This window comes from Lodderomyces elongisporus, chromosome 2, assembly GCF_030384665.1.
Source record: "Lodderomyces elongisporus chromosome 2, complete sequence".
Taxonomy (NCBI): domain Eukaryota; kingdom Fungi; phylum Ascomycota; class Pichiomycetes; order Serinales; family Debaryomycetaceae; genus Lodderomyces; species Lodderomyces elongisporus.
Window position 1 is genome coordinate 1,818,132 of NC_083674.1, and position 13,032 is coordinate 1,831,163.

Here is a 13,032-nt window from a genome sequence, read left to right on the forward strand (position 1 = left end):
CAGGTTGTTTGATGAAATCCCCACCGTTTTCATTTTATGTGAGCCGCCACAGGCTGCAAAATAAAAAAGCAACACAGACACAGACACACACACAAATAAAACAGAAAGTGTATTCACCACACTTGCCCTTCTCTTAAATGAACCACATAAATATGGGGGAAAGAAAAAACTGTTTACAAAGTCAAGTACCTAGAAACACAATTAATTAAACTGTCTCTTGTTTTCTTTCTTCTTGCCTTTACTAATGAAAAAGGTTGTACCATACAAAGTCAAGTGGTAGTGCGAAAACATACCAATAAGAAAAAGTAATAAGAGAGATCTTTTAGATAAAGGAAATAAAAAAGAAGAGAAAACTCGGAAGTAAAAAGTACAAAAAATCGGAACAAGAAGAAAAAGAAGACGAAGAAGAAGAAAAAACAAAAACAAAAAAATGAACAGAGAATAAAAAAAATTACAAAGACTTTTTACGGCGTATTGGCCGATAGATTGGATACAACAATGTACGCAAAATCAAAAGTCAATTAAATGTTTACCAATCTTAAAGCTTATACTGCTTAAAGGATTTACACACATTGCAAACACTACACCAACTTCCCTTTGCCTCTTCTACTTCATCCTCCCTCCCCTGCTCCTCCCCTTCATTCCCTCCCTCTCTTTTTTTTTTTTTGTTTTTTTTTTTAAAACCTTTTCCTCGGCCAATGAACAATTCAGGGATACATCGAGATCAGAACCTAAATCAGAACCCAAATCAAAGAACCCTACTAGACTTGTATCCCTCAGAGATTCTCGACAAGATCTTATCGTATACGACACTAGAATCATGTATCACCACATTCATATCTACACCACAGGGCCAAGAGTTTCTCCAAACTAACAGAAATGTCCGAAAAGCAGTTAATAGGTTAATACAATGCAAGAGCGGGAGTATCCAATACAACAATCGAATAGCAAGATTATCTTTTGCACACATGTACTTACGAACACCAACATTCATTGCAAAAGAAGATGCACTGCTATTGCAAAACACACACCAATTCATTGCACTAAGCGAATACTGCGAAGAAAATGGAATTGAAGTAACACTCACTATAGCCTACTTCTTTTGGACTCTAGTCGATGCAATTGAGTTGACTAAACTAATTACAAGATTAAACAAAAGGAGCACTAAGAACAACAGTAAGAACAACAACAGTAAGAACAACAACAGTAAGAACAACAACAGTAAGAACAAAAAGTATGTGACATATCAAATGGACTTGGAAATATTGGAAGGCTACTTATACAGCATCAACATGGACCACATCTTCCACTTATACAGCCATCATTGTGGAGACACAATCAAAACAATAGTTGTAAGCGGAGTATTGGATGAGTTCACAATCGACTTGGCAACAATGTTCCCCAAATTGCAAAACTTGTGGCTACACGATTGCCAACGTGTTAAACTTGTCAACTTGGAAGCATCAAGTCTACAAAAACTAGCACTCATTGGCTATAATCGCAATGACCACTCTTGTCCAATAAATATATACAAACTACCTCAAACACTCACTCACTTACAACTCCAAAACACTCTTTTAATTGCCAACAATAACACAAACAATGACAGTGACGACACTACCGACAATGAAATCAACACGCTACCTATATTTACAGCACCACCATCATTACAAGTTCTCTCCCTCGATTGCTGCAAATTCAACAATAGAAACAAAAACTTAGATTTAAAGCAACATTTTGTACAGCAAGCCATTATAAACAAGCACTCATCAGACTTGACAACTTTCGAGTACGGAGCAAACGAATTCGAAACTGCGTCTATGGTCCCTACTAGATTTCCTTTTCAGATTGAAAAACTTGACAACTTGACCTCACTCAAACTACACAGTCTCAATTTAAATGACATCTTTGAAGTGCAATTGTTTGAAAAATTGGGAAAATTGGAAAAACTATCACTATCTTCATTGGAATATACAGACATTTTAAACAAAATCAAATATCCACCAAGTTTGAAAGAAATAGACTTGAACAACAACACAATAACCGATCTTTCAGCCATCGACGCAAACTTACCTCAAAGTCTACAAAAATTAAACTTGGCAGACAACCCCATATGGTGGGGAACGTATACACCAAGGCTCACCAATTTTACACAACTCAAGTATTTGCGACTATTCAATACACACCTTGGCCAGAGTATTGAAACAATACAATTTCCAGACTCGATAGAGGTACTATCACTCGAAGTTAATCAATTGCAATCGATTGATCAAGTAAGATTCCCCAAAAATTTAGTCAATTTGGGTATTGGCTCCAATAAACTAACCACCGTTTATAAACCACATTTTCCATCAACTATAAAGACCTTGCATCTAACTGAAAACTTGTTGAGAAAAGTAGATCTCTCAACAAATAACCGTGGGCAGCCGTTGGAAATTGAAATATTATACCTCAACTATAACAGAATCAGCAAACTAAGCAACTTGAACCTCCCGCAAACATTGAGAATCCTAAACTTGGATAGCTGTAAAATTTCTGAAATTTCAGGATGGCAGTTTTCTTCCACAATCGAAGAATTAAGCATAATGGGTTGCAGACTCAGGATTTTCGAAAACGTTTCGTTTGGCGAGGATTCCCAACTCAAGTACATTTGCTTATCAAATAACGAGTTGAGGAAACTAGATAATGTCCGATTCCCGCACTCTGTAGAGACAATAAATTTATCGAGCAATAACTTGAGCAAGATCCCTACTTGCTTAAAAAGTTTGCAAGGATTAAAAGTGTTAAATTTGTCATCGAATAAACTCCGCTCAATAGTGTTTAAATTCGATACACCAAACTTGGAAGTATTGGATTTCTCCTACAATCACATAAAGAAACTACAACTTAGTCACTGGCTGAAGAAATACGAATCAAGGCTCGTCTCCATCAATCTATCGCGCAATGACTTGTCAATCTTTAACATGGAAATGATTGGCCACCATATAATGGAAGGCAAAGCCAGTTGCGAGGTTGGCCATAAAAATCTCGTCGAGATAGATTTGAGTTTTAATAACGAGTTGCAAATAGATCTCGAGTCTTTAATACCAACACTTCCACCCCTGCTTACATGCCTAATGTTGGAGTCAACAGTCAATAATAGAAACGTTCATGGCGGTCCCATGGGATATAGATTTGCCAGGTCGTGCTTGCCCAGATCAGTGGCAAATGGAAAGAAATCATTAATATATTCTAAACGGATCGATTACCCCAGTGCCACTTGAAAGTAAATATATGGCGGTGATTTTTAGACATAAGGAAAATAGAGAATTTATAGAGTAATAGAAAAGTATAAGATCTTAGTGATTATCGATACTGTAGTGATGTAGAGGAACAAAAAAAAAAAACAACAACCTTTTTGCACACTCTACTTTCCTAAATTTGTCATTTTGGAACTTGTTAAAAAATAAAGAAAAAGAAAAAGCGTGGCCAACGAATAAAGAGGAGAAGCGAGAGAGGGCATAAGAAGAAAGAGGGAAAAATGCAGTTTTCAAAACTAATATGGTCGTTCTTTTATACTCCATAGCAAAATATAGTTCCCCAAGATTGTAGTTTGAAAATAGAGTTAACAATACTGAAAAAGGTAAAAAATAAATATCTATTAGACTTTGTACAAAAAATTGTTTGCGAGTGAATGTAATGTACTTAGCACCATCTGATATAATATAGGATATGTATTTCTATGTGCAGACGTAGATGGTAGGAGGAGGGGGTGGGGGAAAAGGAGCCAGCATTGTCCTTTCCAGGGGAGAGTGGGAAGGGATAAGAAATTTAATGAAAAGCACTAAACTTTTTCAACAATCTAATTGAAATCTTTATTTTGTAAATTCCTAGTCATTGCTGGCAATGCAACTCTTAGTCCATCCAACTCTTTAGTCATCTTGACTTGACATCCCAACCGACTAGTCTCTGTCAATCCAAATGCTAAATCCAACATATCATTCTCATCATCATCGGGCTCTGGAATCTCATCATAAAATTCTGGGTCAACAATGATGTGACAAGTTGAGCAAGCACAAGAGCCACCGCAAGCACCTTCCATATCCAAGTTATTTGCTTGTGCTATATCCAAGATATTGTCGCCTTCTGCAACTTCATAAGTATGTTGCTTGCCATCTTTAGTTATAAAAGTGATGTGGAGCTCCTCACCTGGTTTTGGTTTATGTACATGTCCATGATATCGTGGAGCAGAAGTTTGAAGTTGTCGGCATGAGTGCAAACGAGGAAGGGCCGAAATGAAGGCTGCGGGGGTAGCAGGTTGAGAAGATGTGAAATTCATCGTCTTGCATCGAAGTGAAGATGCAAGAAATACCGAATGGTTCGACCTGGCACTGAGCCTTTGTATGCTTCTAATCATATTTGGAGTCAGCATGTCGAAAATGAAGGATTTTTAAAAATAATCACAGATTCCGCCTTTTTTTTTTTGTAAAAAATTCTTTCTTTTCACTTTTTTGTTCTGTTCTGTTCTGTTCTGTTCTGTTCTATCCTGTTCTGTCCTGTTATGTTGTGTTCTTTGTTTTTCTTTAGTATTAAGTCTTTCTTCTGCGGCGATGAAAGTTGTGAAATTTCGGATCGATGATATTTTTCGTTTTCCATTCGCTTTTCCTGCAGCAGTTTCAAGATCTCAACGTTAGCGCGAAAGATTACTCAGCTCTATGATGTCTCATAAATAAACCCGCGTCCGCCTATAATTTTAAACGGATTACCAACACTGTTTAATTTTTTTTTTGACTGTTTAATTTACATTCTTTTCTTTTCTTCTATTTTACTTTACTTTGCTTTACTTTGCTTTACTTTGCTTTATTCTGTTTTTTTCTTTAAGAGCTCTAGTTTCAATTTTTTTTCTTTTGAATCGTTGCAGTTTCTAGTTTCCCTTCCTTCCTTTCCTTTTTTTATACCTTTTTCAATTCATTAATTTGATATTTCTAGTATCATTCTTGGATTCATTAACTTTCAAACAATTATATATCTACTTAAAATTTGGTCTAGGAAAACTTACTATAAAGAACTAAAAGGATTAACAAAATCAACACTGCAATAATGGCATAGCTGATAAACTTATTGGCCACCAACCGTCTGCCCATGCTTTTCAAAGTCTGTACGCTCTTGTCAACATACGTATCAGCCTGCATCAACGTATTTCTTGCACCGCCAATTTGTTCCCTCTGCGACCTCAAATCATTAAGGATATTACCGCCAATCTGTTCCGTCTCCAACGCTATACGTTGACTATCTTGTAATCTCTGAGACGAACGCTCTAATGATGAATGATTATTCAACAACTGTTTTCTTTGTGAGTCTCCAGCACCGCCATTGCCAAACTCCAGGTCGTCTTTGTATCGACTACCAAATAGATCGTGCTTGTCCTGGGAGTCAGCAAGTTGCTTATACTTTTTCTTTGTCTCTTCAACTTGAGACTTGTACTGGCGAATCTTGGTGTTGTATGACGAACGTTGATTCGAGGGAAGGTTTTGTACTTCAATAGTCATTTGGTCAAGCACTTCCAATGCCTCATCGTTAGCAGCTTCTATCGCTTTCAAATATTGTTTTCGTTGCTCTATTATTATGTTTTTTTTTTTTTTGGAAAAAAAAAACATTCGTTAGTATACAAGAGCTATGAGTAAAGCGTGCTGGCAAAGCTTTACCTTTTACCTTTGGCTTTTTCTATCTTCTTTATATCTTTTGACAATGTCTACTTACCTCCGTCTACAGACTCAATCTGGGAGATTTTGGCTTTGGCTTCCTGCAATGCAAGCTGGAAGTCACTTTCATACGTATTGAACGAGTCAGACATGGCTATGGCTAATGTTGTGGTTGGGCTGTTGTTGTGTATTATCTCCTGACTCTTTTGCTCTCTTTCTCTCTTGGTTATTCAAACTCTTGTATTTTTGTATTTTTGCTCCTTTGTTAACTTTATGATTTAAAAGAAGAATGCGGAGGGGACGAAAAGGAGGAGAGAGAAAAATAAAAAAAATAAATAAAAATTACACAGAGGCTTAAGAACGCAAAGATAAATTGTCCAAGCACTGGGGTCGTGTACCAAAAGTTTCATTACCACCTTACATTAAGAGAAGGGGAGGGGCAAGAAGAGGATATTGGTGGCTCAGTAAATACACCTTATTTCTATAAGTAATATCTATTCTACTATCTAAACAATTCGATATATGTAACGATTTATCCAAAAAAAAATCAAATCTAAGCTCAAAAACTCTAGCCTCTAAATCTCTAACAAATCTTTGTACCTATTCTTTTGAAAAAGAAAGCAAAAAAGCAAAAAAAAAACAACAGGAAAACAAAAAGATAGTAAGAGAGAGAGAGAGAGAGAGAAAGATAAAATAAAGCATGGGTTTTAACATCTAGTTTCAAACTCATCTCCGGATACTCCATCGTCATCTTCGGTTCTTGTTCTGTACTTCTTGAATGCCGATTTAACTTGTTCCAAGAAATCATCGTCAACCTCGGCTTCAGAATCAATTGATGCACCTGATTGAGTCCTCTGCAATCCTGCCAACTCCTTCTTCAAGATCTCATCGGTAACATTCATACCATGATCCAAACCCGTAACTGTTCTTTCCACATTAACTCTATCTTGTGTTTCTTCTTCATCACGGTCAAGGTCCAAAGCATTAACAGTCAAGTTGAGCAAAGATTTACCAGACTTTCTTCTCATTAATTTACCCGAGAATGGACCATCCTTGGGCACAATCTTTTTGTAATAATCGTCCGTCTTTTCACTATCGTGGAGATAACACGAGGATTTCCTTCTATTGATTGGAGTTCTAGGAGTCTTTGGAACTCTGCATGACGCACCATTATCATGGATCCATTTCGCAACCACAGCAGTCCAACCACATTGATGAGATGCCCCCAATCCCCTTCCTGTATCACCATCAAAGTATTCGTAAAATGGAACATAATCTTTGAAAAAAGGGTCTTTATTGACCAATTCATTGTCACCATTACATGCTCTGTTTCCATCCTGGTCTGGAAGAAACAAGTGAATCATACGATGCTGGATTTCTTGAGCACATTGAGCCAAGTTCAAATATTCGCCAGAGCCAACGGGACACTCAACTTTCAAGTCTGGACCATAGTACAAATAGAATCTTTGCAATGCCTCAACCAACAAGAAATTTGTTGGAAACCAAATGGGGCCCCTCCAATTAGAGTTACCACCAAACATACCAGAATCTGATTCACCAGGCAAATACTCAACTTTAAAAGTCTCTCCATTAACTTCCATTGAGAATGGGTGGTCCTTGTGATATTTCGATAATGATCTAATACCATATGGAGACAAAAACTCGTCTTCATTCAACATTCTATGCAAGATGGCAACAAGCCTTTCTTTTGAAACCAAGGACAACAATAATCTTTCACCACAGCCTCTTGTCTCCATTGATGCAATGTTTCTATCTGCCAAGTCTTTTCTATGCTCAAGGAACCAATCCAATCTCTTTTTGAAGGAAGGATACCTTTCCAACAATTCTGGTTCTAAAGTTAACGAAGCATAAAGGGGAATTAAACCAACCAAGGATCTAACAGGCAATGATTGTGTATGGTGGTCACCATACCTAATCGAGTCATAATAAAATTGATCCTTTTCATCCCACAAGGAGTTTTTGGTTGAACCCTCTGCACCTTCTTGGCCCCTGAATGTCATTGCATCAGCAATAATAACAAAATGTTCAAAAAATTTGGAAGCAATATTTTCATACACAGGTCTGGTCTTGGCCAACTCCAAGGCAATGTTCAACATTTGCAATGCAAAAAACGCCATCCAACCCGTCGAATCGGCTTGTTCCAAATTACCTCCGGTAGGCAATGCTTCAGACCTATTAAAGATACCAATATTATCCAAACCCAAGAATCCACCTTCAAACACATTGTTTCCCTCGGCATCTTTTCTATTCACCCACCATGCAAAATTCAACATTAATTTTTGGAAAACTCTCTCCAAAAAATCAATATCCTCGCGGCCATACATCTTTCTCTCAATCTTAAAGATTCTGTATGCAGCCCATGCATGCACAGGTGGATTAACATCACTAAAGTTCCACTCGTAGGCCGGGATTTGACCATTGGGGTGCATATACCATTCACGTAATAACAAGTCAATTTGATTCTTGGCAAACCACGGGTCAATCATTGCAAATGGAATACAATGGAACGCAGTATCCCAAGCTGCAAAGAATGGGTACTCCCATTTATCTGGAAGCGATAAGATATCGTCAATGTACAAATGGCTCCATTCCTTGTTTCTTCCATTGGCTCTATTGACTGGTGGCTTCATTGTATTTGGGTCACCATAGGCCCAATAGTTGTGGACAAAATGGTAAAATTGTTTAGACCACAAGAGACCGGCAAACGCATACCTCTGAATTTGTCTCAATTCATCACTAATGGGTAAAGGTGACACTTTCCAATAAAATTGGTCTGCCTCATTTTGTCTCTTGCTAAAGATTTGATCCAATTTATATTCGTCAACTTCGGTGTTTTCCTTTGTGAACTTGTAACGAATCGTGACATAGTCTCCCGGTGGCACACCTCCGTCTTCGTCAAACACATACCATGCTGCTGCTTGAGTTCCTTCTTTATCTGGATTTACAGCCTCCTTGTTGTTTTGTACAACCAATTCGTGGAATGCATCTTTGGTGTATTTCGACTTGTTTTCTTGATCATACAATTTCTTGGTATTTGTTTCATTTTCAGAAAACACCAATTGTGGCTCAACGTCAGGCGAGTTGTCGTTGATACCTGGGGATGGTGCAAAGGATAAGTAGCGTTTACCAAATTTTGATGTGGTGACTTCGATGGTGTAGTCATCAATTTGCTTCACGTGTGGTTTTTCCTTGTTTTGCGAATCGACGTTACCCCAAACCCAAGTGTTTCTCAAGACCAAGTGGGGCAAGATGTGCAAAGGTGCTGGTTTATCGCTTCTGTTGTAAGCAGTGATTCTAAAGTACAAGTCGTCTGGCGAGTCCTTGGCACATTCAAACACGACATCAAAGTATTCGTTCTTGTCAAACAATCCAGTATCGGTGAGCTCAAATTCTTCTTCAAGCCTAGACCTCTTGCCGTTTTCTTCTTTCAATTGTTGATAGGGAAATTTGTTTTGGGGGTACTTGTACAAGTACTTCATGTAAGAGTGGGAAGGTGTGTTGTCGAGGTAGTAATAAAGTTCCTTAACATCTTCACCGTGGTTTCCTTGATTGTTTGTCAACCCGTATAATTTCTCCTTCAAGATCTCGTCTTTACCATTCCATAGAGCCATGGTTATGTTGACTAGCTGGCGTCTATCGGACACACCAGCCAATCCGTCTTGGGACCAACGTGATACTCTGGCGTAATCCTCGAATTTGAAGGAGTCCCATGCATTTCCGTCAACACTATAATCTTCTCTAACAGTTCCCCAGGATCTTTCGGACACATATGGACCCCATTGTCTATAATGGATATCCTTCAATCTCTCTTCCTCTGCAGTTAACCCAGGCATTAGTCTATATCTGTTAATCACTTGCTTTTTAGATTAAGGATAAAAGAAAAAGGATAAAAGAATAAATAAAGATATAAAGATGATAAAATGATAAAACAAAAAAAAATTAAATTCAAATTCAAATTCAAATTGAGTGGGAAAAGAGGGGGGGGGGGGGGAAAGTAAAAAGGTAATGAAGATGAAGGTGTATTCTTTTTTTATTCTTTTTTTGGGTTAGTTCTGTTATGCAATTAAGTAATCCAGAAGAATGAATGTAGTTTTTTAGATTGGCTTTTCCTCTTTGAATTTCTTTGATAGAAATGTCAATTGAGTCGTACGTGTTTTATTCAAGAAAACTCAAAGCAATAGCAACATTACTTTAGGGGAGGTTGTGAGAGTTTGTGAGAGTTTGGGGAGAGTTTTGGGGAGAGTTTTGGGGAGGTGGGGAGGTGGAAAATTACAAGGAAATATCTGAGACTCAATTTCTGCACATTCGATTTTGTGTTTCCTTTTCCTTTTTCCTTTTTCCTTTGGGAGAATTAATTAACATTCAATCCACCCGCAACAATCAACAAAAATCTATCCCTTAAAAACACACGCTATTTTCAATCCGAAACCTCCTTACTATGTATTTTATATCATAGATAGCTATAGTATATATATATATTATTCTTTTCAGATTCTTTATAAAAGCCTACAAAAAATAAAAAAAACAAAAGCGTTTCATATTTTCATCCCTACTTTAATTTTAATCTGCCTTTTTCTGATGTTGAGTTCCTTTACAATTGAGATTCAGTATCCAACAATCGGATTGGTCCCAAGCCGAAAAAAAAAAAAAATAAAATGAAAAAAAAAAAAAATTTAATTGAAAACAATTTTTGTGTTTGAGAGCAACAATCATTGAGCGCAATGTATGAAGAGAAGTTCCCCCCCTCCACTCCCCACTCCCCACTCCCCACTCCCCACTCCCCGCCTCTTACCTCCCCACCTCCCCAAAACTCTTTAGTTCTGTGTCCACACGGCCACAAAGACTTTAGGGCCTAATATTCTGGAGTTGGCAGTTTTGTGGGCTGTTAACTACTATATTTTACTTTCATAATCTGGATTTGATTGCATCCTATTGTTTCCTGTACTAAATCAAATCAGTCGTATTGATTTGAAACGAAAAAGAAAAGAAAAGGAAAAGAGGAAGAGTTTACAAAAAACAAAAATAGAATAAATGTTCACGAAATATTTTGCGTTTCTAAATGGTTACAAAAACCATGCTCATTTTCAAACTAAATCACCAGTTTTTGAAATTAATCAAGAGACAGATTCAAAGACTCCAAATTTCAAAAGTGTAAAGAAGAAGGTGTAGATGTCCATTAGAGAGACGACAGAATGTTTTAGTTTGAATTTTTTTTGTTTTGTTCTTTCTTCTTTCTTCTTTCTTTTTTCTTTTCGTAAATAATTTATTGGGAAATCTAAGCATGCAACGAAGACTGCTTGCCAGTATAATTTAATTTTTTTTATTTTTTTTGCCTTTTGTTGGTGATTTCATCACAACCCAACATTGCAAACTTTTTGCAACCAAACAAAGCTTTCAAAAGGACTTTCTATGCAAAAAAAAAGATAAAGAGACTATATTCTTCTTCTTTTTTTTGGTCTATTCACTCCGGCAGATAACAAAGTGCATTCACAACCCAGACCTTTTTGCTTGTTTTGACATATTACTTCCAATCTGATAAGTATCTGTGTGAGAGTACGGACGGGGGAAAGAGGAAAAGGGAAAGGAAAAGTAGAGAAGAAAAGAGATTGTTTTTACTGTATTTACATATGGTCACAACAATATTCTAAATACTGTTTCATTCATCTACCAGTATATTTCTTTTCAAATGGCCTCACTAGATTGTACCCTATAAATGCAAATACGATATTCAATTCGAATGAGATATCGCCGCCATCTGCCCCAATACTTCTCGCAATTACTCCCTGGTACCATGTTTGGTCCATTGACAATACTGTTGAACATATTCCAAAAGCAAAACCCACAACTCCTGCGATTCCCACTGGAAGGGTGCTTCTATCGTTAAAGTTGGATACATCATACCCTTTGAAGCCTCGTCTATATACAAAGTGCTCGGCAAGAGAAAGCCCAATGTATATAGAGACATTGTATCCGATAATGGAGAGGAAATTGGACATTGCAGACTCAAACACATAATATGCTGGGATGGCAAATGCAAGAGAGATCAAGTTACCAGCAATACACCATGCAATACGTGGCACCTTGGCAAACTTGGACCATATACACTGGATTGCAAGGGAAAGCGAATAACCGCCACTCAAATTGTTTTGCACTGCCGATAATGCCAAAATCACCACGAGAAATCTATAACCCTGGTTATGATTGTTTCCACAAAGAATCTCATAAATCAACCCACCAAACGAGTTTTCATTATACGCATCTTGAAAACGGCCGGGCTTGTTTATACTCGTGGTGATCGCAGCTCCCAAGATACACGAGCCTATCGCAGGTATACTCAACCCAGATATCATTGCCAAAGACACTTTCCACGATTTCCTATTGGGGTTGAAATAAACAAGGTAATCGCTTGCACTCGGTGACCAACCAGCAGTGAATCCAAACATCACCACAATATAACTCAACACATTCCCCGCCTTTGTAGCACTCGAACCTTCATCGTGTCCCCAGTCAAACGCCCTTTCACTAGCAAATTTACCAATAATGACCAAATACACCACAAATGTAGGTATCCAAGCATACCGCTCGTAAAGATGCACAATTTTGTATCCAAACACCGATAAAACACAAACACAAAGTACAAGTATCAAGCACCCTATCCAAGGCTTAAAGTTATGATTCACCGAGTTGAGCAATTGGGCACACGGAATAACATTTATCGCATTCCATCCTATGCACGATATGACATTAAAAAATGCAAAAACACGACCCATAATATTACCAGTGAGATACCGTGACACTATTTGTTGTCGAAGCCCAAACTTCATGCCAAACAAGCAAAATAACCCCACCGGTATACTACCAATTATAGAAAATAAAACTATTATGACGACTGTTGTGCTAAAACTCAACCCCATAACAATCCCCACTGAACCAGTACTCAAGGCAGATACCGCCATTTGTGGAGTAAAGAAGATTGTAAATGCATTCAACAAATTATTGTCGTCTTTATCCTCGGGCTCTACTTTTTCAATACCACGAATCTCTGCATTCATCAAAAGTCCAATCCTGTCAACAAAATTGGTAACCTTTGCATCCTGTGTCCCGTCCAGCTGCTCGTCTTCAATGATTGACGAATTTTCACTAATATTCAATGCATTTAGTTGGGTCTTTTCATCTTTAAAGTCTCCTTCTCTTTCTCCATCTCCTTCTCCTTCCCATGGCTCGTGCGACTCTATGACCTGCTCATCGTCAACGTATTTTTTAGACATGTTTATAAACCGACTCTTCTAGTTCAAGCACCCCAAAATAAGTGGAAGATGTAGAGAAATGA

At 37.6% G+C, this 13,032-nt stretch overlaps 5 protein-coding genes across 5 annotated transcripts; 1 reads left to right on the top strand and 4 right to left on the bottom strand. All coding sequences in view use genetic code 12, as the record gives it.

The window, feature by feature from the left end:
* Window positions 1–698: 698 nt before the first annotated feature.
* Window positions 699–3,263, top strand: PVL30_001992 (uncharacterized protein; the record flags this gene model as incomplete). Its single annotated transcript, XM_001527138.2, has 1 exon — window positions 699–3,263. The coding sequence occupies one exon, from the start codon at window positions 699–701 to the stop codon at window positions 3,261–3,263; it is 2,565 nt and encodes an 854-aa protein (XP_001527188.2).
* Window positions 3,264–3,841: 578 nt separating this feature from the next.
* On the bottom strand, window positions 3,842–4,411 carry YAH1 (mitochondrial matrix iron-sulfur protein; the record flags this gene model as incomplete). The annotated part of the gene is made up of 1 exon (XM_001527139.2): window positions 3,842–4,411. The coding sequence occupies one exon, from the start codon at window positions 4,409–4,411 to the stop codon at window positions 3,842–3,844; it is 570 nt and encodes a 189-aa protein (XP_001527189.2).
* A 613-nt stretch (window positions 4,412–5,024) lies between these two features.
* Window positions 5,025–5,833, bottom strand: vti1 (t-SNARE VTI1; the record flags this gene model as incomplete). The annotated part of the gene is made up of 2 exons (XM_001527140.2): window positions 5,025–5,596; window positions 5,740–5,833. The coding sequence occupies 2 exons, from the start codon at window positions 5,831–5,833 to the stop codon at window positions 5,025–5,027; spliced, it is 666 nt and encodes a 221-aa protein (XP_001527190.2).
* A 555-nt stretch (window positions 5,834–6,388) lies between these two features.
* Window positions 6,389–9,535, bottom strand: PVL30_001995 (uncharacterized protein; the record flags this gene model as incomplete). The annotated part of the gene is made up of 1 exon (XM_001527141.2): window positions 6,389–9,535. One exon carries the CDS (start codon window positions 9,533–9,535, stop codon window positions 6,389–6,391), a length of 3,147 nt encoding a protein of 1,048 aa, XP_001527191.2.
* A 1,827-nt stretch (window positions 9,536–11,362) lies between these two features.
* FCY2 (purine-cytosine permease) lies at window positions 11,363–12,970 on the bottom strand (the record flags this gene model as incomplete). Its single annotated transcript, XM_001527142.1, has 1 exon — window positions 11,363–12,970. The coding sequence occupies one exon, from the start codon at window positions 12,968–12,970 to the stop codon at window positions 11,363–11,365; it is 1,608 nt and encodes a 535-aa protein (XP_001527192.2).
* Between the last annotated feature and the right edge of the window lie 62 nt (window positions 12,971–13,032).